Consider the following 25,642-nt stretch of genomic DNA (forward strand, 5'->3'; position numbering starts at 1 on the left):
TTCAAACAATATTATTCATTAAAATGCACAGGTCCATCCTAATACTCAGGCAATCCTTAATCCTGTACTTATATTATGAAATATTTAGATATAAATGTAAGTCCTAGTATATTTTTCATTTTGGTCAATAGCCTTGAGAATTTTTTATTTCATACTAAGTACTTCCTGTTCAAGTATGCTTTATTGTTCCTCCATAGAATGAAACACTAGCATCTATGATAAATTATACTAGACTAAAGGAGCTCTGGGAGCTCTGGTAGCATAGTGGCTAAGACACTTGCCTGCTAACCAGACGGCTGGTGGTTCGAACCCACCAGCCACTCCCCGGAAGGAAGGTTGGGCAATCCTACTTCCGTAGTGATACTGCCTCGGAAACCCAAGGAGGGGTCGCTATGAGTCGGGTTTGACTCGATGGCACATAACAACAACAACAACAAAGGAGCTCTGGTAGCATAGTGCTTAAGGCGTTTGACTGCTAACCAGAAGGCTGGTGGTTCACACCCACCAGCCACACCTCAGAAGGACGTTTGGGCAAACTACTTCTGTAGTGAAACTGCCTCAGAAACACAAGGAGGGGTTGCTATGAGTCGGATCTGACTCAACGGCAGTGTGTGTTTTTTGGTTTTAACATAAGAAAAAGTTTGTGAGAAACTACTATAGAAATTATGTAAACAGTATCATTTACACCCCCCAAATAGGACTGGTATCTAAGAAAGACATGCTGGGAAATTCTGAAGAATGATTTCAATATTTTACTGGTTAAACCAATACTGCAAAAATAGATTTTATACAAAGATTTAGAACCAATACATTATTCATTATTATACTAAAATAGCTTTGAATAAGTCATATACTAAGGCTGAGGTCATCAAGCATAAATATTTGGTAAAGGAGTGGTTACAAAATTCTCAATATACATGACCAAAAGTGAACTTTCAAAAATCTAAGGACATTTCAAGTGACTTTTCTATGAAAACCTAAAAAAAAAGGCATTATTTTTTTTAAAAAAATCATTCCATAAAAGCTACCTGAATCATGCAGGCAAATCCTACTTCTAGGATGCAGTAAAGCTCTGAACACAATGGCCAGTCTCCTACCATTTGAGAAGCAAGTTGTTGTACCTGCTCCTCCTCCTTACCAATCTGAATGTCTCTGGAATCTCCCCAGAAAGGAAACTAGAATGAATGAACTGAATAGATGGAATAGAATCATTCTTGCCTAAAATATTCAACTCCTTCCCATTGGCTGTTGCCCCAAGGAGGAGCTGATTTAGAACTCTGTTTCTGTATTTACCAAGTAGCCTAAAACCTGTGGCATGAAGCCAATTTTGACTCATGCCAACCCAATTTGTTACAGAGTAGAACTGAGCTCCCTAGATTTTTTTCGGCTGTAATATTTACATATGTAGATTGCCAGGGCTTTCTTCTGTGGCACTGGTGGGTAGGTTTGAACTGCCAGCTCTTTGGTTAGGAATCTAGTGCAAATGATTTGCATCACCCGGGACCTTCTCTATTTACTCAAACCAAACCCACTACCATTGAGTCGATTCCGACTCATAGCAACACCCCCACTGGGTTTCCAAACCTGCAAATCTTTACGGAAGCAGACTGCTTCATCTTTCTTCATGGAGTGGCAGGTGGGTTTGAACCACCGGCTTTTTGGTTAGCAGGCATATACCACCAGAGATCCTTTCTCTACTTACTGGTCATAGGAAAATATTGAAACTGGCTGCTGGACAGTGGAGTAAATTTGCTCTCTGTCAGCCCAAGAATTTGTGAAGCTAGTTCAGACCCAATACTAACAATAATGGCATCAGATATGCAGGAATGAATGCCTTTAGCCACTGAAGAACCTTCACCTCTTCTCCTCCACTAACTTAAGGAATAGACCTGTCAGCCAGGGAGAACGGATGTCTCAGCGCCACGTGGCACTTTAAAACTTCCTTCTCGGCAGCTGGAAGAAACAGGGGAATTTCCTCAAAGTAGCGCTGCAGCTGCAGAATTTGGAAGACTTCTAAGTAAGTATATGTGAGCTGGTGGTGATCTCAGAGGCAACCCTTTGGATAGAACTTCATGTATTTAGAGAATTTGAAACTAAAACTTCTCGTCTGCTACAGCCTGCTGGGAAATAACTATCCTTTATGATTGGATAATAGAATAAATTCATAATCAAAGGCCAGTAAGCTTGCAGGAACCTCCTCTTAGCTACCAACTAATGTATTTTATAAATTGTATCCAAGTATTTCCAGCAGTCTGTTATTTTTTACGTTAATGTGCAAAAACAAAACTTTACACAAAAGCCTCCTGAGGTATAAAGCGTCCATGTACCATAAGCTGGGCATTTTAGCTTTCAAGTCTGTTGTGCAATTTATTACTTCTGCATTTGGATATCGCAAGTGTGCTTTCAAAAGGGATTCTTAACTGTTATTGATTATCATCATAGACCATAAAGTGAAAGTTTAAAAGAGATTCCTCAGAAAGGAAATATTAAAAGATTCTTAAGAATAAGACACACACTGTTTCCCAGTCCGTTTTCCATATAATTTTGACAAAATTGGAAACTTAGAAAAAAAATTTTCCTCATAATCCTTATCTTCACCTGCTGTCCTATCTTCAAGTTTTTGGTTTATCTTTCTAGCATAGAACTTAGGAACATGCTAAGAAGGTTAGTCAAATAATATTTTTAACATAATTCAATATCTTATAAATCATCCCAAACAGTAATTATGGGTCATTTAAAATGTTATTTTGTATGTACATGGGAAAATAGGTACTGATATCTTCATTTTCATATAATTTTAAGACCTTGCTCCTGTAGTACATCTAGGCCTTCAACACTTTCCTTCAATGAGGAACTATGACCTGTACCTGAAACTTAAGCATATTTGGAAAAGATACATGGAAAAAAATGGCTTCAATGTTGTCCACACCAAACTGCTTACAGGAAAGCTATAGTATAGGGTGTGAATAACACCCATTCCAACCATACACTAAAAATGGTTATCAGTTTTTCATTCCTTTTATCTTTATTTTAACTTAACAATGTATTTCTTCAGATGGCTCTGTTTGTGTTCTCAACCCTTTGGTGTGCCTGCTTAACGGAACCAGAGAGCTGGATGGTGAGGCCATGACTTCCCAGTAAGATTTAATTATGAGTGCAGATATGAACAAGATTTAGACTATGAAGCTGTGCACTTCAAAAAAAAAACCTTTAACATATTTTGCCTTTAAATCTTTTATCACCTGCAAAAATTAATTAAGTGCAGATGTAGCAGGTTCGGTTTGGATGCCAGGGTTCATTTCCTGTCTATGCTTTGTCAGACAACCTATTACACCTCCTCATGAACTGGAGGCAAACCGAAAACGGGGCTCATAAATCACCATTCAGTTCTCCTTCACCCTGTCCTGGGTTGGTCCTTTTGGTATGGGGCAGATCTCCAGCTCATTATTCATGAATATACTATAGACAACATGCCAAGTGTCATCCGCATTTAAACAAACCATTTGTTAAACAAATTATAACTCTATTTTGTAAGAATGCATCATGTTAAAATGCAAGACTAATCTAAAGCCGCTGGCTTTTAATCACTCAGGGTTCCTGCAGGGAGTCATCCCAAACTGGCATCTGCGATCTGAGATCTTTTCAGAAAGAATGACATACTGGCTTGTTTTAATAATACCACGGTTGCACAACAAGCAACATGATTGCTAACCAGGGGAAGTGGCCAATTTGGTAACCAAAGCAACAGCATTCTTTCCAGCACATCTGACTATTTAAAGTCCATATTCTGTAGGGAAAAGTAAATTCAGGTTCTGTTGGGTTATTTTAACTGTGGAAGTATCAATTCATTTAAGGATCATAAAAGTTGCCCTGATCTGCGCCTTCTTCTCATTAAATTGCAGTTAACACCATGAAAGTGAAACGTGAATGTTTATGGTTTCAGAACTGCAACCCTGAATTTAATGAGTTTCCACATTCAAAGGAAACGCACCCTTCAGTTGTTTGCAAGTGCTAAATGCAAGACAGCCTGACAGAGAAATACAAACTTACTCCTTTTATCTAGAGTCACTGAAAATGCAGCTCTGGCCAGGAATACATACCAGATCTACAATCAATATCTTGCTTATATTTAGTTGGTCTCTCAAGTATTTGGCGGTAATTGCAACTGAATTAAAAAAGCAGAACCCCCTGCGGAATAGAGAAGAACAGAGAAATAAGAAAGCAAATCAGCCAGGAAAACCATTATAAATAATGTTCAGAGCATTTTTTTAAAATGCTATATGATCTCTGAAGCCATAAATCTGCTTCTGGGAGTACCTCGCAAGATTTTTTCAGTCCATCTGCTAACAATTAGAGGCTTCAGAGACATGCACGGGGCAGGTGACCGCCAGGAACCGTGGCGCTTGGAGATGGGCAACAGTCTCTGGTACTTACATGGCTGTGGATTCTTCAGCGTGATGGCCTGGGGGCCTCACAACAGCAAACCCATTCTGTAAGAACAAGATAGGTTTTCAATGATCAGATATGGGGGCAGTGCTTGGATCTCTGTGGACTGCAGAGCAGCAGGTACACACAAAATAAACTGAAGCCTATTAGGGCTCCTGAGCTGGTTTTCTTGGCCTCATTACCATTTCACAGGATGGACAGAAACAATATACATGATTACATTTTTCTCAGACCCTCTGTCATACAGAAGGCTGCCACAGAGCAGGGGAAGAACAGGGATCTGGGAGCTGTACCTAGCTGGCAAATGTGCGCGTCAGCTGTTGTACTAGCATGATTCGTTTTCAAGAGCAACCTCTTATTTTATGACATCAACATCCTACAGAGGGAGAAGAAATTCATTCTTGGTACAGGTTTGGGTCAAAGTTCGGAGAGACCAGGGAAGATCCAAAGTGAAAAATCTTTTGCTGCATCCCGTCACTGGTTATATTCACTCCAATGTCAGCAAAATGATAAATTTACACTGGCACACTCACACATACACAAAAGAAACCCCAGAAAGGTGAAAAAGGGAACAATGGAAAGCCCATATTTTTTTTCCAGTCTATAAATTTAGTTTGGATGACTGCCAAGACTTGCAAGTTTATTGGATTCCTTAAGTCAATTCTAGCCCATGTTCTGGAATTTTATAAAGAATTCCAGGGCTGAGAAGCAATCAGATCTATCCATGATCAAGGAATGTCTTAACCTCCAGATTAGTTGGAAGGCATCACGGAAAGCTGAAGTAACTCCAGCGTGAAGGCAGGGAACTATAAATCCTCGCAAAGGCATCATGCTCTGAAAAGCAGGGTTGCTTGACATGGAAATTAATCATTCATCAGATGGTTCACACCACCTTTCACTTAACTCTGATTTCAGTAACATGCTCAAAAGAGAATGTTCTTTAGTACACAATCTTAAAACCTATGAAATAATTTTAATATGCTCTAGGGATTGTTTTTTTAATAGTTCACTGCAAGTACAACGATAATATTGAGAAAAGAAAATCTACTCCCTAAGAATTTAAACACACATGCATTTTTCTAGTACATCATGGTAATTAGCACAAAATTAGTTAATTTGCTATATATATTGATGGGCATATGCAGAAAGATAATCTCACAAGCAAATTAGAAGCCAAGTAATGCAATGTCAAGTACAAATCTGAGAATGGTGATAAATATTGTCTTTGTAAGCTACTATCTCTGGAGATAAATGAGTCATGTGAAAGAAACTATTAATGAACAACACAAGACAATAGAGACTGAAATATGGAGTACGACTGTAAGTGTTATAAGAATTTTGAGAATGGAGAGATCAGTAAAGATTATTGTAGGTACAAAATATTTAATTAACAAAAGAATAGTTAGAGTGAAAATAATAACATACACTAAGAGGCAATATAATTAACATTTAAATAACTTTATTATTAGATTTAAAATATTAAATAAATTTTATATTTCCAATAAAAAATCGTATTTTTTTGTAGTGAAAGTCATGACTAAATGATACAAAGAAAAAAATCAGAGATCAAGAAGTATAAGGAAAAAAATTTTCAACTTAATTGGCACTCACATAAATGCAGATAAAAACCCAATGAGAGGCCATTTTTCAGGAAAATTGGAATTTTTAAAAAGTATTCTATGTTGATACTGAAATAATGCTTTACACACTCTAAAACACTGCTTGTGGAAGGATAACTTATTATAACCTTTCCGGAAATTATTCTGCCTCTGTATTTGCAGACTTTAACATTCATACTGTTTGAAATTTTAATTCAATAAAGGATTTTTGCCCTGAAGGTGTTACTTACTGTGTAGACAAGAACTTATGTAAAAGATAATCTACTTTATAACAGGAAAAAAATTATAACTATTTAAATTGGCTAATAATAGGAGAATGGATAAATAAATTATGGTACATCTCTACCATTATTCAGTTATTAGAATGTTGTTATACATATTCAATGAAGTGGAAAAGATTTATAATATTAATTTTAAAATATTAGTATTAAAATAATATATACAATATTATATACCTGTATAATGGTATTACAGGTTATTTTATTTTGAATTTATAATGTTTTATATTTTCCAGATGGTTTTACAACAAACATGAATTATTTTATAGTGAGAAACCTATTGGAAAGAGAAAGTTGAGAAATGGATGTTAACAGGGTCTTACATGAGAAGTTGTATTTATAAAGGCAGAAATAAGATTTAAAAGATGTTCTGGCCTGGAGAAACAGCATGAACAATGGCTCAGAAGAAAGCATTTAAAATGGATTATATACAGAGTCCAATCTGACTTGAGTTCATGTTAATGAACAAAATGGAAATAACATCACATAGGTAAGAAGCTAGATTATACAGGACCAAAAAAAAAAATGGAATTTGAGTTCTATCTTCTTCTTTTTATAGCCAAATTCCTTAAACAAAGGATCTTCCTTTCACTTTATAATCTTCTGCAATAACCTTTTACTTCCACCTTTCAGCTAAATTCTGAAGCTGCATGATCTAAGGATGAAAACTATCTTAATTATATCAACAGATGTTTTCTCAGTCATCACAATCCCCCAAACCTTCCACTGTGCTCTAAAGAACCTCAAATTCTCCTACACATCCCACTTCTTTCTGAGTGCCCCCTTTCCTTAGCCAAAACCTGGCAAGCCTGTTTTTCCCACACTCTATTCAAGTGGTAGCTGTTCCTTACTCACACCTCACAAAACTGCCAATATCAGAAGATGGAGTTGGTGTGTGCTCCTTGTTCCTCACTGCTGCTTTGAGAGCACAAATCCCTCTGTACCCAACCACCCCTCACAAAAATCTTTTGTAAAAAAGGATTAGATCACTCAGAAAGAGACAAGTGGAAAAAAGATGACTGAGATGGACTCCTGAGAAAGTTCAGCTCCTTTCAACCTATTCCAGTTGAGGAGGTGTTAGTCTTCCTAAAATCTATCTCACCACATCTGCCTTGGATTCCATTCCCTCCTATTTTCCCACTATCACTTACCTGTTTAATCCATATTAAAATTTCCCTCCCAATTTTATCCATTTCATTGATATGAAACAGGCTCAAGTGTTTGCCATTTTGTGTATGTGTGTGTGTGTATATATATATATATACATATACATATATATATATATATATATATACACACACATATATATAACATTATATATATTACACCTCAACGTAAAGAAAATCCTCATGATTGCACCAATAAGCAACATAATGTGTGAAGAAAATATTGAAGTTGTCAAAGACTTCATTTTCCTGGAATTGACATCCAGTGCCCATAGAAGCAGCAGTCAAGAAATGTACAAAAGACTTCTTTAAAATATTAAAAAACAAAGATGTCACTTTGATGACTAAGGTATGCCTGACTCAAGCCATGGTATTTTTAATCCCCTCATATTCATGTGAAAGCTGGACAATGAAAAAGGAAGACTGAAGAAGAATTGATGCATTTGAAGGATATTGAACATACCACGACTGCCATAGAAAACAACGAATTTGTCTTGAAGAAAGTACAGCCAGAATACTCTGTAGAAGCAAGGATGATGGAACTTCATCTTGCTCACTCTGACACATTATCAGGACGATCCAATCCATGGGGAAGAAAATCCCATTTGGTAAAGTAGAGGGCCAGCAAAAAAGAGGAAGATCCTTAAAGAGACAGACTGAGAACGGCTTCAACAATGGCCTCAAAGAATGGCCCACAGAGCATGACCTAGGACTGGACAACATTTTGATCTGTCATACATAGGGTTGATATGAATTGAAGCCAACACAAACAAATATACATGTATATGTGCCTGCACACTTGTGTTGTTGTTGTTGTTATGTGCCGTCGAGTCGGCCCCGACTCATAGCGACCCCTCCTTGGGTTTCCGAGGCAGTATCACTACGGAAGTAGGATTGCCCAACCTTCCTTCCGGGGAGTGGCTGGTGCGTTTGAACCGCCAGCCGCCTGGTTAGCAGGCAAGTGTCTTAGCCACTATGCTACCAGAGATCCTTGCACACTTGTATTTATATTTTTTTTCAATATGATCTTTTATCCCTCTATCCCTCTAGAGAGTTGTCACACTTCTTTATTTACCCTCTTAATAGCTAAAATTCTTGAAAAGTTGGTCAATCTTACTTTTTACTTTTCTTTTCTTCTCCTTTGTCTCAATCATCAACTTTCTCTAATTTATCTTCCATTTCCATTAGCCCACTGAAGAAGCTCTTGCTAAGATCACCAATGATCTCCATGTCACTAAATCCAATGGCATATATTAACAGCCTACCCATTCCTTCCTCAGCTTTGGACAACATTGGTCACATCTTCTGTTTTAAAACATTGTCTTTGCTGGTTTTTGTGACTTCACACTCTCCTGGTTTTCTTATTATTTTTCCACTTTCTATTCAGTCTGGCCTGAAGTCTTATACTCCTCAGCTTTTCCATTTAATTCTGAAGTTACTCAAGGCACAGGCTAAGTGTCTCCTCTCTACATTTCACACTTCTTTCCTAGGTGATATCACCCAATCACATGTACTCAATTACAACCCATTATAGATTATTCACAAATTTTCATTTCCAGGATGAACTCCGTTCTGAGTATCAAACAAAAATATCCACCCACTTACTCAATATCTTCACTTGAATATCTCAAAGTCATTTCAAATTTAATATAGCCAACACCAAGCTCCTGGTCTTTCCTTAACCTTCTCTAATTTAGCAAAGATTATGTGATTTTTCCAGTGACTCAGATCAGGGACCAAACTGTCCTTATTGGCTCCCTCTCCATACTTCTTCCATTTCATTTTAATTAATGATAAATTGCTATTAATTTTGTTTCTAAATAACACTCAAATCTATGCACTTATATACGCATTCTTAAAATATATTGTCTTTTGATTTTCTTTCTCTCCATCACCCTTCCTGTATTTATTCTTATTTGTTTCATATCCACAGACAATGCATTCAATAGCCTGATTTCTCAATGCTCTTACTTCTCATTGCCAATATGCATTTCTTTTGTTTAGAGGCATACCTCTAGACCTTTCCATAACCAATAACAACAAATCTGCCATAATCTCAGCGCCAAACACCTTACTCTGCCACCATTCTATATTTTTAGCTTATTCCTCAACTGTATTTGGGTTTCCAATGCATAGACTTTACCTAACTTTTGCTTTCTATAATTCACCTCCAGCACCATGTTCTCACTTCCCTCCTTCCTCGCTTAAAATCCAGGGTCCATTATCTTAACTCTTTCCTTACATATACGTTTATGCACCTTGCCCTCCTCCCTTCAACACATTTCTCTGAATAAAAGAAATTCCCACCTGCTCTGTTCAGCAGCCAAAAATATGTGAAGGCCATAGTTACTACAAGATCTACAAATCTCAAATGGGTTCTTGGTAATGTCCAGAAATCTTACTATATTCTTTATTCAATTTACTTTCCAAGTTGTTCAAAGGAGTATCTATACCTTCTTCTCCCTTCTCATATTTCCAGTAACCCCTTTTTGTGATTACTCATTGCTCGTGATTTTGCTTCTTATTTCACTTAGAAAATAGAATAATTCAAAATAAGTGATAACAATATAATATAGAATTATATGAAATAATATAATACTAATATAACAGAGTTCATTTTATATGTAATATTATACAATGCAAATAAAAATATAACAATTAAGAAATTCTAAAATTTTTAATTCTAATAATGAGGGTGATATTATTATCCCCATTTCACTAATGAGGAAATTGAGGCACAGAAAGACTAAAGAATTTGCTTAAGCTTCATTCTATTAAGTGGCAGTGCTGGGATTCCATATCAGAAGCCTGACAATTAAGACTGCTCACACTGTGATAGCTGACCTCATTCTACCTCATCCGTTTCATCTTATACCACCTACCACCTTACTTTCTCCACTTCAGCAATACTGCCTTCCTTTTGGCCCCTCCAGTTCCTTGCTTCCTCCGGCCATAGGCATTGGCACATTCTCCTAGTTCTTTGTGGAAGTTCTTTGTGGAAGATTTTCAACTTGCCCACCTCCCTACTTTTGCTGTGACATCACCTATTCATCTTCCCATTTCAGCTCCCGTATCACTTCCTTGGGGAAACCATCACTGGTTTCAGAAGCTATGGAAAATAAGGGCCTACTCACAATTTATAAGAGTGATGTATAAAGTCAAAAAGAAACTGTGTACCAGAATTACTCAGTAGATATAGAACACAGAATAGAAAAGCAAAGTTAATTTATACAGACTTTTAAAACTATTACCACCAATTGTCTATCAGTGTGTCATATTGTGGTGGCTTGCATGTTGCTATGAGGCTGAAGGCTATGCCACCAGCATTTCAAATACCAGCAGGGTCACCCATGGTGAACAGGTTTCAGTGGAACTTCCAGATTAAGACATGCTGGGAAGAAGGAAAAGGCCATCCACTTCTGAAAGAATTGGCCATTGAAAACCTTATGAACAGCAGTGAAACATTGTCTGATATATTACTGGAAAACTATGAAGAACTGTGAAATACTGTCTGATATAATGCTGGAAGATGAACTCCTCAGGTTGGAAAGCATTCAAGATATATTTGAAGAGTTGCCTCCTTAAAGTAGGGATGACCTTTATTCGTGGATGGAGTAAAGCTTTTAGGGCCTTTATTTGATGATGGGGTGTGACTCAAAATAGGAAGAAATAGCTGCAAGCATTCATTAATAATTGGAAAGTGGAATGCACAAAATATGAATCTAGGAAAATTTCAAGTTGTCAAAATGAAATGGAATGCATAAGGATTGATATTCTAGGCATTAGTGAGCTTATTAATATTAAAAATATTAAACAATGAGCTAGGGCTTACAGAATACTACCTGTAACACTCAGTAGTGCTGTTTCCCACTTACTTATTTTGATCTATCAATTCTGAATGAAAGGATAATTGCAGTGCAAAAAAAAAAAAAAAAATAGGAAATCTATGTTATATTTATAAACTGACAACGAGAAATGAGATGTTGTATTCTCTGTTAGAAGTAGTTGATCAAATATTAGATTTGTATTTTTAAAAATGCAGCTTTATTTTGGGAAACTACAAGAAAAAAATAAAAGAATTGTTTCTTTTGACAAAATTAAGTCCTATGTATAATATGACTATTTACTATCCAAAGATTAATTGAGCATATCAGACCAGTTGATTCAGATTCTTGTTTTTAAAATACGTTTTTAGTGCATTGCAAATTCAGAACTACATAACTACCTCCCAATTCTTAAGTACTACTCCTAAAGTATTTCTAAATGTACCAAAGTATCAATCGTTAGTGAAATAACATGTATCAAAACCAGGCAGGCACAGAGTGGAAAAGCTCCACAGCATGTTTTCAAATTCAGATGAGATGGTTGAATTCTTGCTTTCAATGCATTTAGTGAATTGGAAATCCATAGGCAATGTTTTATGTGCTTGTCATATTTATTTAGATATTCCTTTAAAAAAAAAAAAAAAACACAGCTACCTAAACAAATTCATACTGATACATTATTAATTGTGAAAATGGCTTTAAGAAACATTCCTTTACTTATGTAGGTTGATAAGTTTTAAGAAGGACAGATGGGCATCTTTTAATCTGTTACTCAGTGATAAGTACATTTATCAAATATTTCTGTGCATAGGCTATTTGACTCTGGTAGAAAGAAGTGTTGAAAGCAGCCAGAAACTGCAATTAATCCTACTATGCTACAATAACACACTTTTCCTCCTAACAAATCTGTTTGCTCATAAGAAGTATGCTTTGTCATAGCTCAATAAACTAATTGCCATGTGTACAAGTATTTTACCTAGTGATGGAGCACAAGACTAATGAAAATAAGGAATGCATTACCTGGTTTTAGCAAGTTTTTTTAAAATGATTTATGGAAATTAACATCTGATCCTTTATATTAAGTTGCACAGAGGTCAAGACAGAAACATAGTAAAGAAATAATGCTTCTGAAAGATTTAATTGGATAGAAGTTCGCACTGTTCTTCTGTGATATTAAAATTTTGTTTGTAAAAGTCACTGCTTGAAGTAATTGTGTTGTCTTTTGGATTGCAGAAATCTTTAATGACATTTTAGTTTTTGTTGTTTTTAGTTTCTGGTGGGTAATGATATTTATTGTCACAACATTTAAAATATAAATAACGCTGTTGATCTTGTTATATTACATACTTCATTTATAAGTGCCAGTATCATTTCTCCATCCATTCAGGTAAAATTTAATAAAATAAAAAAAGCCTTGTAGAACAACTATGAAAAGTCAACTAAACATAGTTCTGCTTTCCCATCCAAAATGATGCTGGTGAACCTTAGCACAGTGCAATGAGAGGCTATTCTTTTTACAAAAGAAACCAAAAATTGTTCAGTGGACATTGTTCACAGTGATTTTGATGATAACACTGAGTATTAAAATTGCCAAGTAAGATCATGCATGAAAGTTGGATGATTATTGCTTTCACCTGCTATGATTCTCTGGTAATGGATTTGAGGATTTAGCTATCAGGTTCAGGGAAAAAAAAAAAAAAAGCAACACCCCCCCCCACCCAGATATTCTCCATTTCGTCTTTGCCTCTTCCCAGTGCTTTTTACCTTTAAGAGCTTGTGTCACAATTGACTCAGTTCTACTTTCCAGGAAAGCCTCAGGAACAGCAGTGTTCTTAATGCGATGTTAAACAATCTACAACCGCAAGCCACTCATTATGAATGTAATGCAGCTCGTCATTTACCCAACATATCTTATACCAACTCCCATGCAAAGGTCCTGTTCAATAGTAATTTGGGAACTTTGTCTTCCTCTTTAGCTCCACTAATCTCTGTGCTGAAAACTAGTTCTGCATGATTTATACAATGGCAACGATAATGTAAGCGTAGACTATTTCTTTTTCCAGCTTAATTTGTTGGAATCAAACCATTTTTAGAAGTAAAAAGAAATACAGTATGTTTGCTAAAGATTATAGATAGTTGGCTGGCTCTCTTATGTCAGTCTGTGAGAAAGAATGAAGGGATCCAAAAAAAAATCTTATTAGAGACCTACCACTGACAAACGCCAGACTTCACTCACTTTTTCTCAATATCACAAATCTTTAGGATACATTTTATAGTTAATTCTATATTAAATAATAAGAAATCTAGTTTTGTGATTCTTTCTAAAGGGAAAAAAATGAAAAGGGCTATGAGGATAAAAGACTAAAAAGGGCAGAATACTTAAAAACGAAGTCAATAGGAACAGGCATTTCCTAATGAATATTGTAACTATTCATAAAATTTGATACTCATGTTAGTAAACAACATCAGTCTTTCGCTTTGCCTTTAACCACAGTTCACCAGTATAGGTGATATTTTAGAATACACTAATATTTTCCCCAAATAACAGTTTACTTCAGCCTTAAAAAGGATATTCTAAAAAGACAGCTTGCTTTAGAAGTAATGCTATTAATCTACGGCCTCTAAGGAAAGGAAGTTTCACAAAGAAAGTTTGTCTCTCACATACTAAAATCTGGGATATTAAGGGAGGTAGGGATGTTTGCCAAGAAAACAATAAGGGACATATGGGAATACCATTTTCTTTGAGTGAGCTTAAGGGAGCCAGGGAAACAGGAGTGTGACATTAGCATTTAAACTCAATGGTGGACCCCAAAGTCTATGCACAGATGCCAGCCCAGCTTCCTAAAGAATCTAGAAGGAAGAAGCATGATGATAGCCCTGGAAACCGGCTCTTAGGCAACCTGGCAACTGTCATGATAATGCCTACAGTCTTGAGCCTGGCAGAGCTGGGGCTGTAAGACTGAATACATTCATGAAATCCCAGGTTTATGGCAGAAAATAGAGAGAGGATAATTGATGCTGCTTATATTACACTGAATTTAAGTTGAATGCTGTATGAAGATAATAACAATGGATCCACTATGAAGAAACTCTTCTCGTGAAAGGGCAAATCATCAGGATATGAGTCTTGGTAAGGCAATAATAACCCACTAAAAGCAATTTGGGATCTCTGGTGGCATAGTGCCTAAGGCATTTTACTGCTAACCAGAAGTCTGGCAGTTCAAACTCACCAGCCACTCCTCGGAAGAAAGCCTGGGCAATCTACTTCCATAGTGAAACCCCGGAAAGGGTTGCTATGAGTCGGATCTGACTCGACAGCAGTGAGTGAAAAGCAATTTGTTTAGTTTATCAATCAGTGGTTTCAGCTGACACAAGGCCCAACAAGTCAATTGACTGATCTTTTTGAAACATAACTGGTTTTTGGACAAAATATCAGATATTTTTCATTGGTAAATAGAGCCTCAAACCAAAAACCAAAATCATTGTCATCGAGTCGATACTGACTCACAGCCACCCCCACTGGGTTTCTGAGGCTGTAAATCTTCACATAAGTAGATTGCCCCATCTTCCTTCAATGGACTGGCTGGTAGGTTTGAACCGCCAACCTTCTGGTTTCCAGTCAAATGTTTCAGGCACTAACCACCAGATCTCCTTAAATACAGCCTCAGTATTAAAAACATCAGATGAAAAGTAATGGCAAAAGAGGTGTTTTGTTTTAAGAACCAAAGAGAAATATTTAGAGATAAGACATAGTAAATTTCTATGAAAAATAATGGAACAAAATAATATTAATGACTAAGACCTGAGCAAAGGTGATACTCGTGAAAAGAAGGTAATATCAACAAATGTTCTATGATAAGATCTCTTCTGTCATTAAATTGACATCCTACCACATTAGATTTATATTAACAGTGGTTCTAACATTGGCATCTTCACACACACACGTATTTATTCAATTTCATGAAATTTCACAACTATCAATAATAACTCACTATTGTGCACTTTATAATTATATCAAAATATCTAGGCTTTTTGGATATATCATTTTAACTTTGAGCATATTATGCTTTCTCTGAAATTGTAAATTTTCTTTTTGCATTAAATTCTAACTCTTCATGACCATGCACTACAGCAAAAATAGCTACCAAAAAATAAATTTCATCAACTCAGAAAGAGCTAGCCAATTAAATAAAACATTTAACCAAAAAATTTAATTAGGGAGTACTGTTTTTGTTGTTGTTGTTACATGTCATTGAATCATCTCTGACTCATAGCGACCTTATACACAACAGAATGAAACACTGCCTGGTCCTTATGGAGTATTATGTACATGATAACTTCATGTTAAAATAACACCAAGTCACTGACCACGCTTTTCATTTTATAACCAGTGCAATGCATGTAGGTGTGTCCATGTGTGTTTATTTTGCAATCATGTTGTTGTTGTTGTTGTTATGTGCCGTCGAGTCAAACCCGACTCATAGCAAGTCCTCCTTGGGTTTCCGAGGCAGTATCACTACAGAAGTAGGATTGCCCAACCATTATGAAAGTGTAAAATGCTTACATTCTCCAAATGTGTATGTATGTGCAATTTAGATATTTTGTTGTACATAGGATTGCTATGAGGAGTCAGAACCAATTTAATGGCACCTAACAAAAACAATAACAATCAAAAAGCAAAAGTCAAAGGGCAAAAACAACGTCTTCTGAGTTTGAAACTAAAAAGCAAAGAAACATTTGCATTATACAAAAAACAACATGTATCAAATTTAATACTATATAAGATTTTAAAAAAATAATTACTTGGAAGATTTCCTCTATTTTACATTATTTGTTAGTTTGTTCTACATTTTACAGATTGAAGTGAAAATATATCAGCAGAAAACCTTACAGATAAATGATAAATTTAAAGCAACTTTATTTCAAGTATTCTTTCCTATAAAAGTTATTTTTAAGATATCATAAAAACTTTCACAATGCATGTCAAGTAGTTGCCATGGACTAATAAAGTCTCAGCAAGGTTTAGAAGGGAGAGTGATGAATATTATTAGAGTCTGAAGTGAGATGCAACAATTTTTTTTTTTTAATCAGTATGAGCTAAACTACATAGAAGTAATGAAATCTGTACTATCTAAGTCAAGAACCAGGTAGAGGGGTTGGAAGCTGATAGATCCAATAATCATGGAACAGGCAGTTAAAACTACAAACTACAAATTGAGATACTAGCCATCAGAAAAGTAGAGTGGTCAAATGGAACCTAGAAGCAAGCCAACTGCAGTGAAGACATCATAGGCAGGCAAACGAGGCAAGAAGTCTTGGTTAATGAGCAAAAAATCTCAATAGGTAGCATCACTTTTACTTCACCCAAGAGCCTTTAAGTGGTTGTGAATTTTCAGAACTGTAAATCAGTTTATGAATTGACTCAAGCAGTATTCAGGGAGAGTTTCAGCACCCTGTATTATAGGTTGTGAGAAGGCCAAGATCAAGGCAGTTTGCCACAATGGTAAACATAAGTTGTCAATGTTTCCCTCTTTCTCAGATGTTTAGATAGTGTCTTGGTCCTCTAATGCTGCTATAACAGACATAACACACAAGTGAATGGCTTTAACAAACAAGGATTTATTCTCATATGTTTTAGGAGGTTAGAAGTCCAAGTTCAAAGTGCCAGCTCTAGAGGCTGGATGAAGGCCCTTGACCTTTGGTTTCAACTCTGACTCCTGTTCCAGATCCACTACAGCTGGAGGCTTTTTCTGACTCATGCAGCTGTTGGTTACTAAGGCTGACAAACCCAAAATGGAAAGGCAAATTAGCATAGTCCCAAGATCAGCAGGCAATACAGCAGGCCACTAAATCAAGTTCAGGAACAATCCCAAGAACAGCAGGCAACATGGCAGCACACCGAGATGAAGACAGCCAAATGCAGGAACCAGATGTACCAAAAGTTTGAGAACTTCCTCAAAGCCTCCTCATATACACTGGAAGTAGGCCATGCCCTGAAGGCAACTGCATACCTGCTCACAGCAGACTTCACCATGGAGGTAATTACTACCTCATCACGGGGAATAACTACATCTAGCTGCCCAGCCACTCAAAACAATGGCCCAGCCAAGTTGACACACAACCTTAACTACCACAGATTGTCATTCAATAGTGGATGTGCAAAGAGTATACTGGTACATATTTATCTCTTCATTTAAGTGCATTAACTAAATACAGAAATAAGTCTATTTGATTCAGTTCTAATCATTGTTATTTGTCCCTTATGTGTGTGACAGACAAAATCTCTAATAGGTAAGATTTTAAAATGCTCTCAAAAATGAATTTATTTTGGAGATTCAAACCTCGTGAAGATGAGGAAGTAAGTGAAAAACCTATAGTCCTGCCAATGCAACAATAAATCACTGAATAACAAACAAAAAGCATACTTTTCTTTGAATAATTGAAGAGCCATGAACACAAAGAAGTGATAAAAAAAGAAGCTCCAAAAGAACAAGCCCTTTCTAGCATCTACTGTTTATTAAATACAATGGCCAGCATACAATCAAATATTACATGATATGCAAAGAAGCAAAAAGCAAGACTCATAAAATCGAGTGAAAAAGAGAATAACAGAAATAAATCCACAAGTGATTATCACATTAGGATTATCAGGTAAAGACTTTAATTATGTTAGACATAGCTGGAGAGTGGGGTTTTTGTGGCTGTTTGAACCTGGTGGAAAGTCGCAGCCCCCTAACAATTGGAGTCTTTGCTGAACTTGAGTTGTGGGCCTGTGACTAACAGTACAATGGCATCATGAGCAGCCCACTCATAGCCCTAAAAACAGCTCCTGGCACCTTGTAGCTTTTTTTTTTCCATCCTTTCCTCTTTTCTCCTTCCTTTTTCCACCTTTCCCCTGCCTCATCCAATTGAAAAACCACATTAAGCCACCATAACACCTGCTGGCTTGAATTCTAAACTCCCTTTATGGCAAACAGAGACCTGCATCCTCATTCCACACAGTGATTCCATCATCACAAAGAAAACTGCAGAACAACCCAGCACACCTGAATTAATAACCAAAACAATAAAATACACCAGCTCCACCTTTACAAATACCAAATCATAAAACCAAGACAAAACAAATCAATACATAACTAACAGTTAAAGACAACTTCAAAATGTCTAGGAAACAACAGGCAACCTCAAATCGAACAACAACAACAACAAAAAAAAGAGTAATACAATAGAAGTAAAATCCCAAACAAAAGTCTCATTAAAAATGGGGGAAGAGGAGGCAATAGAATTATCCAAGAAGGAATTTAGAAGGTATGTTTATAGAACTCTACAAGGGCTTAAGGAAACCCCAGACAGAAGCAAGGAGAACACAGACAGTATCCTGGAAGAACTCAGGAAAACCATTCAAGAACAAAATAATAAGATTAATACACAATAAGAACTCATACAAAAACAGCAGTTAGAAATCCAGAAGATGAAAACCAAATTACCGAATTGCACAATACAGTGGAAGCACAAAAGAATAGGACAAAACTGGCTGAAGAATGCATTTCCCAACTAGAAGACAAATCCCTGCACACTAGCTTGTATGAAAAAAAATCAGAACAAAGATTCAAGAGAAATGAAGAGAACATAAGAGTTATATGGGACGACGTGAGAAGAAACAACATACACCTCAATGGAATTCCAGAACAAGAAGAGGCAAATAAATAAATAAATAAATAATAACACTGAGAAAATTGTGGAAGACCTACTAACAGAAAAATTCCCCCATATCATGAAGGAAGAAGAGATATATGTCCAAGAAGCTCAAAGAACCCCATACAAGATAGATCCCAAGAGAAAAACAGCAAGGCATATCATAATCAAACTCTCCAAAACCAAACACAAAGAAGAAATCTTGTGAACTGCCTGGGACAAAAGAAATATTACTTATAATAATCAAACAGTTAGGCTAAGCTCTGATTACTCAGCAGGAACCATGCAGGCAAGAAGGCAATGGGATGGCATATATAAAACACTGAAGGAAAAGAACTTCCAACCAAGAATCCTATATCCAGCCAAATTGTTCATCAAATATGAGGGCAAACTCAAGACATTCTCAGACAAATAGAAATTAAGAGATTTTGTGAAAACCATACCAACCCTACAAGAAATGCTTAAGGAAGTCCTTCCAATAGAGAACTCACAAAAGAAAACAACAAAATCAGGACACATGACATCAACACTAAAACCAAATCAGAAACAGATGCTCAAAATAAGACCATAAAATATTGTACACTAAAAGTCAAGGAAGTGAATCTGCACACAACAACAACAACTAACCAAATAAAGGGAATAAAAGTTCTAGGTACAAACTTCCAAATGGAGAGAAAAAAAGACAATGTCCTCATAGAACAGACTACTCCAAAAATATGGAGACAAGAATTAATTCCAAGGTAACCACAGAAAAATTAACACTCCCCCAAAGCAAATCCAAAAGGAAGGAAAACATATGGCTTTAATAAGCACAAAACCAACAAAAAGAAGAAAAGAGAGGAAATACTTAACAACAAAATGAACTCAGCACAGAAAAGTATATGGACCAAGGAAACTCCAAAAACACAATAGAATGACAGCAATCAATTCATACCTATCACTAATTATACTCAATGTGAATGGAATAAATGCACCAATCAAGACAAAGAGAGTGGCAGACTGGATAAGAAAAGAAGACCCATCGATATGCTGCCTACAAGAGACCCACCTTAGACACAAAGATAAAAACAAATTAAGAGTTAAGTGGTGGAAAAAAATACACCAAGCCAATGATAACCAAAACAGAGCAGGAGTGGCAATATTAATTTCTGATAAAATAGACTTTAAGGTGAAAAACAACATAAGAGACAAAGAGGGCATTATATGATGCTGAAAGAGTCAATGGACAAAGAAGACATTATGATAATAAATTTCTATGCACCCAATGAAAGTGCTCCAAAATATGTGAAGCAAATATTAATTGAATTAAAAGGGACACTAGACAACCCTACAATAGTAATAGGAGACTTTAACACACCACTTTCAAGGAGGGAGAGATCAACTAGAAAAAAACTCAGCAACGATACAGAAGAACTCAACAACACAATCAACCAACTTAACTTCATAGACATATACAGAGCATTCCACCCAACAAAAGCACAATTCACACTCTTCTCCAGTGCACGTGGATCCTTCTTCAGAATAGATCATATGTTAGGACATAAAACAAGCCTCAATAAAAAAAAAAAAAAAAAAAAAAAATTGAAATGCTACAAAACATCTTTTTGGACCACACTGCTATAAAATTAGAAACTAATAATAGGAAGATCAAGGAAAACACATCAAACTTTTTTTTTTTGGGAACATGTGGAAGTTGAATTATACACTGTTCAAAAATGACTGAGTAATAGAAGAAATAAAAAGTGAAATAAAAAAATCCCTAGAAACAAACAAGAATGAAGATACATCATACCAAAACATTTGAGACACAGCAAAAGCAGTACTCAGAGGTCAGTTTATAACAATAAATGCATACATCAAAAAAGAGGAAACAAACAAAATCAACACTCTAACTCAACAACTCCAAAAACTAGATAAAGAACAACAAAAGAATCCTACAGTATCTAGAAGAAAGGAAATAATAAAAATCAGAGCAGAAATAAATGAAGCAGAAAACAAAACAAAACAAAAACAATAAAGAAAATCAACAAATCAAAAAGCTGGTTCTTAGAAAAGCTTAACAAAATTGACAAACCATTGGCAAATCTAATTGTTATAGACATAATAAAAATTCCATGGGAAAAGATGGATTTCACACGTAGAGAGAAGGGCATTTGAAAAGGAATCTGAAAGCTGCAAAGAAAAAACTAAGTGAGAGCCTCAGAAATAAAGACTACAGTGTGTGAAACAAAGTATCATTTACATTGTGATTAGCAGCAGATTGGATACAACCAAAAGCCACTGACATCAAGTTGATTATGATTCGTAGTGACCCTATTGGGTAGAGTAGAACTGCCCCATAGGATCTCCAAGGCTGTAAATCTTTATGAAATCGGATTATCTCATCTTTCTCCCATGCAGCAGCTGGTGGGTTCAAACGATCCAGCTTTTGTTTAGCAGCTGAAATATATAACCACTGCACTACCAGAGCTCCAGTGGACATAACAGAAGACTGGAACAATGAACTTGAAGAGAAATCATCCAAACAGATGCACAGAGAAGAAAAGAGGTTAAAAGAAAATAAATAGAGCCTCAGTGTCCAGAGGGACAGTATTAAGTGAACATAAAATTGGATCTGAGAAACAGTGGCAATTGAGAATTGGCCAGAAAAAAATTTTTTTTGAAGTATTAGCTAAAAATACTTCAATTGTTATCGAAATCAGCAAGCTACTGACACAAAATACTCAGTAAATTCCAAGTGGAGCAAATAGAAAGAAAAGTATACTTAAATATAAAACTGCTAAAAAAAAAAAAAAAAAAAAAAGGCCAAAGATAGAGAATCTTAAAGACAGCCAGAGAAAAAACATACATTAAATCATTAAATAAAGAGATCACTGATAAGTATCACAGCTTTTCATCATTAAAAACAGAAAGAAACAATACAATATTGGAAATCCATCTTTAAAATGTGAGTAACTATCAACATAGAATTTAATATCAAGAAAATATCATTCAAACATGAAAGGAAAATAAATATATTGTCAACAAAAGTTGAAAATATTTGTTGTCAGTAAACATGTAATGCAAGGAATGAAGGAAATTCTTCAGACTGATAGGAAATGATACCAGGTAGAAGACCACATCTACTCAGAGGAATGAAGAGCACCAGAAATAGTAAATATGTGGGCAAATATAAAAGTCATTTAACAAATTACCTTTATATTTTATTTGTACAAACACATGCTATCTCCCTTCCTCTTACATAAAAACACAAACACTTCAAATTTATTTAAAAACCTTCAACTCTTCAAAGCAAAAGTAATGGAAACTCCTTGTGTGAATCTGTAATATTTTAAAGTAAAATGTATTATACTAGAAAAAGCAGGAAGAAAATAGAATTAAACATAATTTTCAATAAATGTGAAAGGATTTAAGTCATTCAAAGAATTTTTCTAGCCCCAGTAGAACTGAATTACTGATCAATTACAGAAATAATATCTGGGACAAATAGAAAATAAATAACACATTTGTAAATAAATGACACATCAAAGAATAAGTTAAAGGAATATTATGAAGTATTTTGAACATAATGAAAAGAAAATACAGTACAAGTTAAAGCAGTATTTAAAGGAAATTTATAGCACTGAATGTCTTTGTTAAGAAATAAGAAAACTCTCAAATCTGTGTCTTTAGTTTCTACCTTAACAAACTAAAAAAAGAAGATTATATGAAACTTAATGTATATATTCACCACTTATCTGCCTACATTGTTGTACTGTAATGGCTTGCATGTTGCTGTAAGGCTGGAGGCTATGCCATGAGTATTTCAAATACCATGAGGTTTTCCAATGGTGGACAGGTTTCAGCAGAGCTTCCAGACTAAGACGGACTAGAAAGAAGGAAAGGGCTATCCACTTCACAAAGAATTGGCCAATGAAAACCTTATGAATAGCAGTGAAACACTGTCTGATATATTACTGGAAAACTTTACGAATAGCCAAGAAACATTGTCTAATATAATGCTGGAAGATGAGCCCTTCAGTTTGAAAGGCACTCAAGAAACGACTGGGGAAGAGCTGTCTCCTCAGAGTAGAGCCAACCTTAATGATGTAGATGAAGTAAAGCTTTCAGGACCTCCATTTGCTGATGTGGCATGACTCAAAATGAGAAGAAACAGTTGCAAACATCCATTAATAATCAGAATATGGAATGTATGAAATGTGAATCTAGGAAAATTGGAAGTGTTCAAAAATGAAACAGAACACATAAAGATTGATATCCTAGGCACTAGTGACCTGAAATGGACTGATTTTGCCCATTTTGAATCAGACAACCACATGATCTACTATACCAGGAATGACAAATTGAAGAGGAATGGCATGACATTCATCATCACAATGTTTCAAGATCTGTCCTGAAGTACAATACTGTCAGTGAAAGGATAACTCCATATGCATACAAGGAAGGCTAGTTAGTACTACTATTATTTGAATTTACACGCCAACCACCAAAGCCAAAGATGATGAAATTGAAGATTTTTACCAACTTTTACAGTCTCAAATTGACTGAACATGCAATCAAGATGTGTTGATTATCATTAGTAATTGGAATGCAAAAGTTGGAAACAAAGAAGAATCACTGGTAGCTGGAAAATATAGCCTTGGTGAAAGAAATGATGCTGGAGATCACATGATAGAATTTTGTAAGACCAATGACTTATGCACTGCAAATACCTTTTTTCAACAACATAAACAGTGGCCAAACATGTGGACTTCACAGAGGGAATACACAGGAATCAGATTGACTACATCTGTGAAAAGAGGTGACAGAGAAGCTCATTATCTTCAGCCAAAACAAGGTCAGGAGCTGAGAATGGGACAGACCATCAACTGCTCACATGCAAGTTTAAGTTGAAGCTAAAGACAATTAAAACAAGTCCATGAGAGACAAAATATGACCTTGATTATATCCCTCCTGAATTTAGAGACTGTCTAAAGAATAGATTTGATGCATTGACAAACAATGACCAAAACCCAGAAGAATTGTGGGATGACATCAAGAACATCATCCATGAAGAAAGCAAAACGTCATTAAAAAGACCAAAGGAAAGGAAGAAAAGGTCAAAATGGTTGTCAGAACACACTCTGTACGTGGCCTTGAATGGAGAGTAGATAAAGTAAATGGAAGAACAGGCAAAATAAAAGAGCTTACATAGGATTTCAAAAAGCAGCTAAAGAAGACAGAGTCAATTATTATAATGAAATATTCAAAGACCTGGAGTTAGAAAACCAAAAGGGAAGAACACACTTGGCATTTCTCAAGCTGAAAGAACGGAGGAAACAATGCAAGCTTCCATTTGCAATATTGAAAGATTCTATGGGCAAAATATTGAATGATGCAGGAAGCATCAAAAGAAGATGGAAGGAATACACAGTCACTGTACCAAAAAGTATTGGTTGATGTTCATCCATTTCAGGAGGTGGCTTATGATCAAGGAAGAAGTAGAAGTTGCACTGAGGGAATTGGTGAAGAACAAGGCTCCAGGAACTGATGGAATACCCATTGAGATGTTTCAACAAACAAATGCCCCACTGGAGGCACTCCCTCATCTGTGCCAAGAAATTTAGAAGATAGCCACCTGGCCAAATGAGTGAAAGAGATCCATATCTGTACCCCTTCCAAAGAAAGGTGATCCAACAGAATGTGAAAATTATTGAACAATATCATTAATATCTTACACAAGTAAAATCTTGCTGAAGATAATTCAAAAATGGTTGCAGCAGTATATTGACAGAGAACTTCCAGACACGCAAGCTCGATTTAGAAGAGGACATGGAATGAGAGATATCATTGTGTTATCAGATGGATCTTGGCTGAAAACAAAGATTATTAGAAAGATGTTTACTTACATTTTACTGACTATGCAAAAGCATTAAATTGTGTGGATCATAACAAATTATGGATAACAATGAGAAGAATAGGAATTCTGGAACACTTGATTGTGCTCATCAGGAACCTGTACATAGACTAGGCAGCTGTCATTCGAACAAAACAAGGGGATACTGCATTGTTTAAAATCAGGAAGAAAGTGCATCAGGGTTGTATCCTTTCACCACTTATTCTGTTTGTATGCTGAGCAAATAATCTGAGAAGCTGGACTATATGAAGAAGAGCATGGCATCAGGATTGGAGGAGGCTCATCAACAACGTGTGATGTGCAGATGACACAACTTTGCTTGCTGAAAGTGAAGATGACTCGAAGCACATACTTATTGGTATGGATAACATCTCAACATAAAGAAAATGAAAATCCTCACAAGTGGGCCAATAAGAGCATCACGATAAATGAGAAAGGATTAAAGTTGTCAAAAATTTCATATTACTTGGTTCCACAATCAACACCAATGGAAGCAGCCATCAAGACATCAGACAACATATTGCACTGGGCAGATCTGCTGCAGAAGACCTCTTTACAGTGCTTTGAAGTACAAAGATGTCTCTTTGAAGACTAAGGTGCCCCTAACCCAAGCCATGGTATTTTAATCACTTCATATGCATGTGAGAGCTGGACAATGAATAAGGAGGACCAAAGAAGAGTTGATGATTTTGAGTTATGGTGTTGGCCAAGAATGCTG

The 25,642-nt window shown here is 35.8% G+C and overlaps 1 protein-coding gene across 1 annotated transcript in view; it reads right to left on the reverse strand.

Moving 5' to 3' along the window:
* HDAC9 (histone deacetylase 9) overlaps positions 1-25,642 on the reverse strand; it is a 582,041-nt gene that overhangs the window by 205,883 nt on the left and 350,516 nt on the right. The window contains exons 18-19 of the mRNA XM_007946059.2: positions 4,435-4,490; positions 4,101-4,188 (exon numbers count right to left, since the gene is read on the reverse strand). Coding sequence (XP_007944250.2) covers positions 4,101-4,188; positions 4,435-4,490 — 144 coding nt within the window. The remainder of the gene's footprint in view (positions 1-4,100; positions 4,189-4,434; positions 4,491-25,642) is intronic.

This window comes from Orycteropus afer, unplaced genomic scaffold, assembly GCF_000298275.1.
Source record: "Orycteropus afer afer isolate SDZICR_OR568_19922 unplaced genomic scaffold, OryAfe1.0 scaffold00008, whole genome shotgun sequence".
NCBI classification, from domain to species: Eukaryota; Metazoa; Chordata; class Mammalia; order Tubulidentata; family Orycteropodidae; genus Orycteropus; species Orycteropus afer.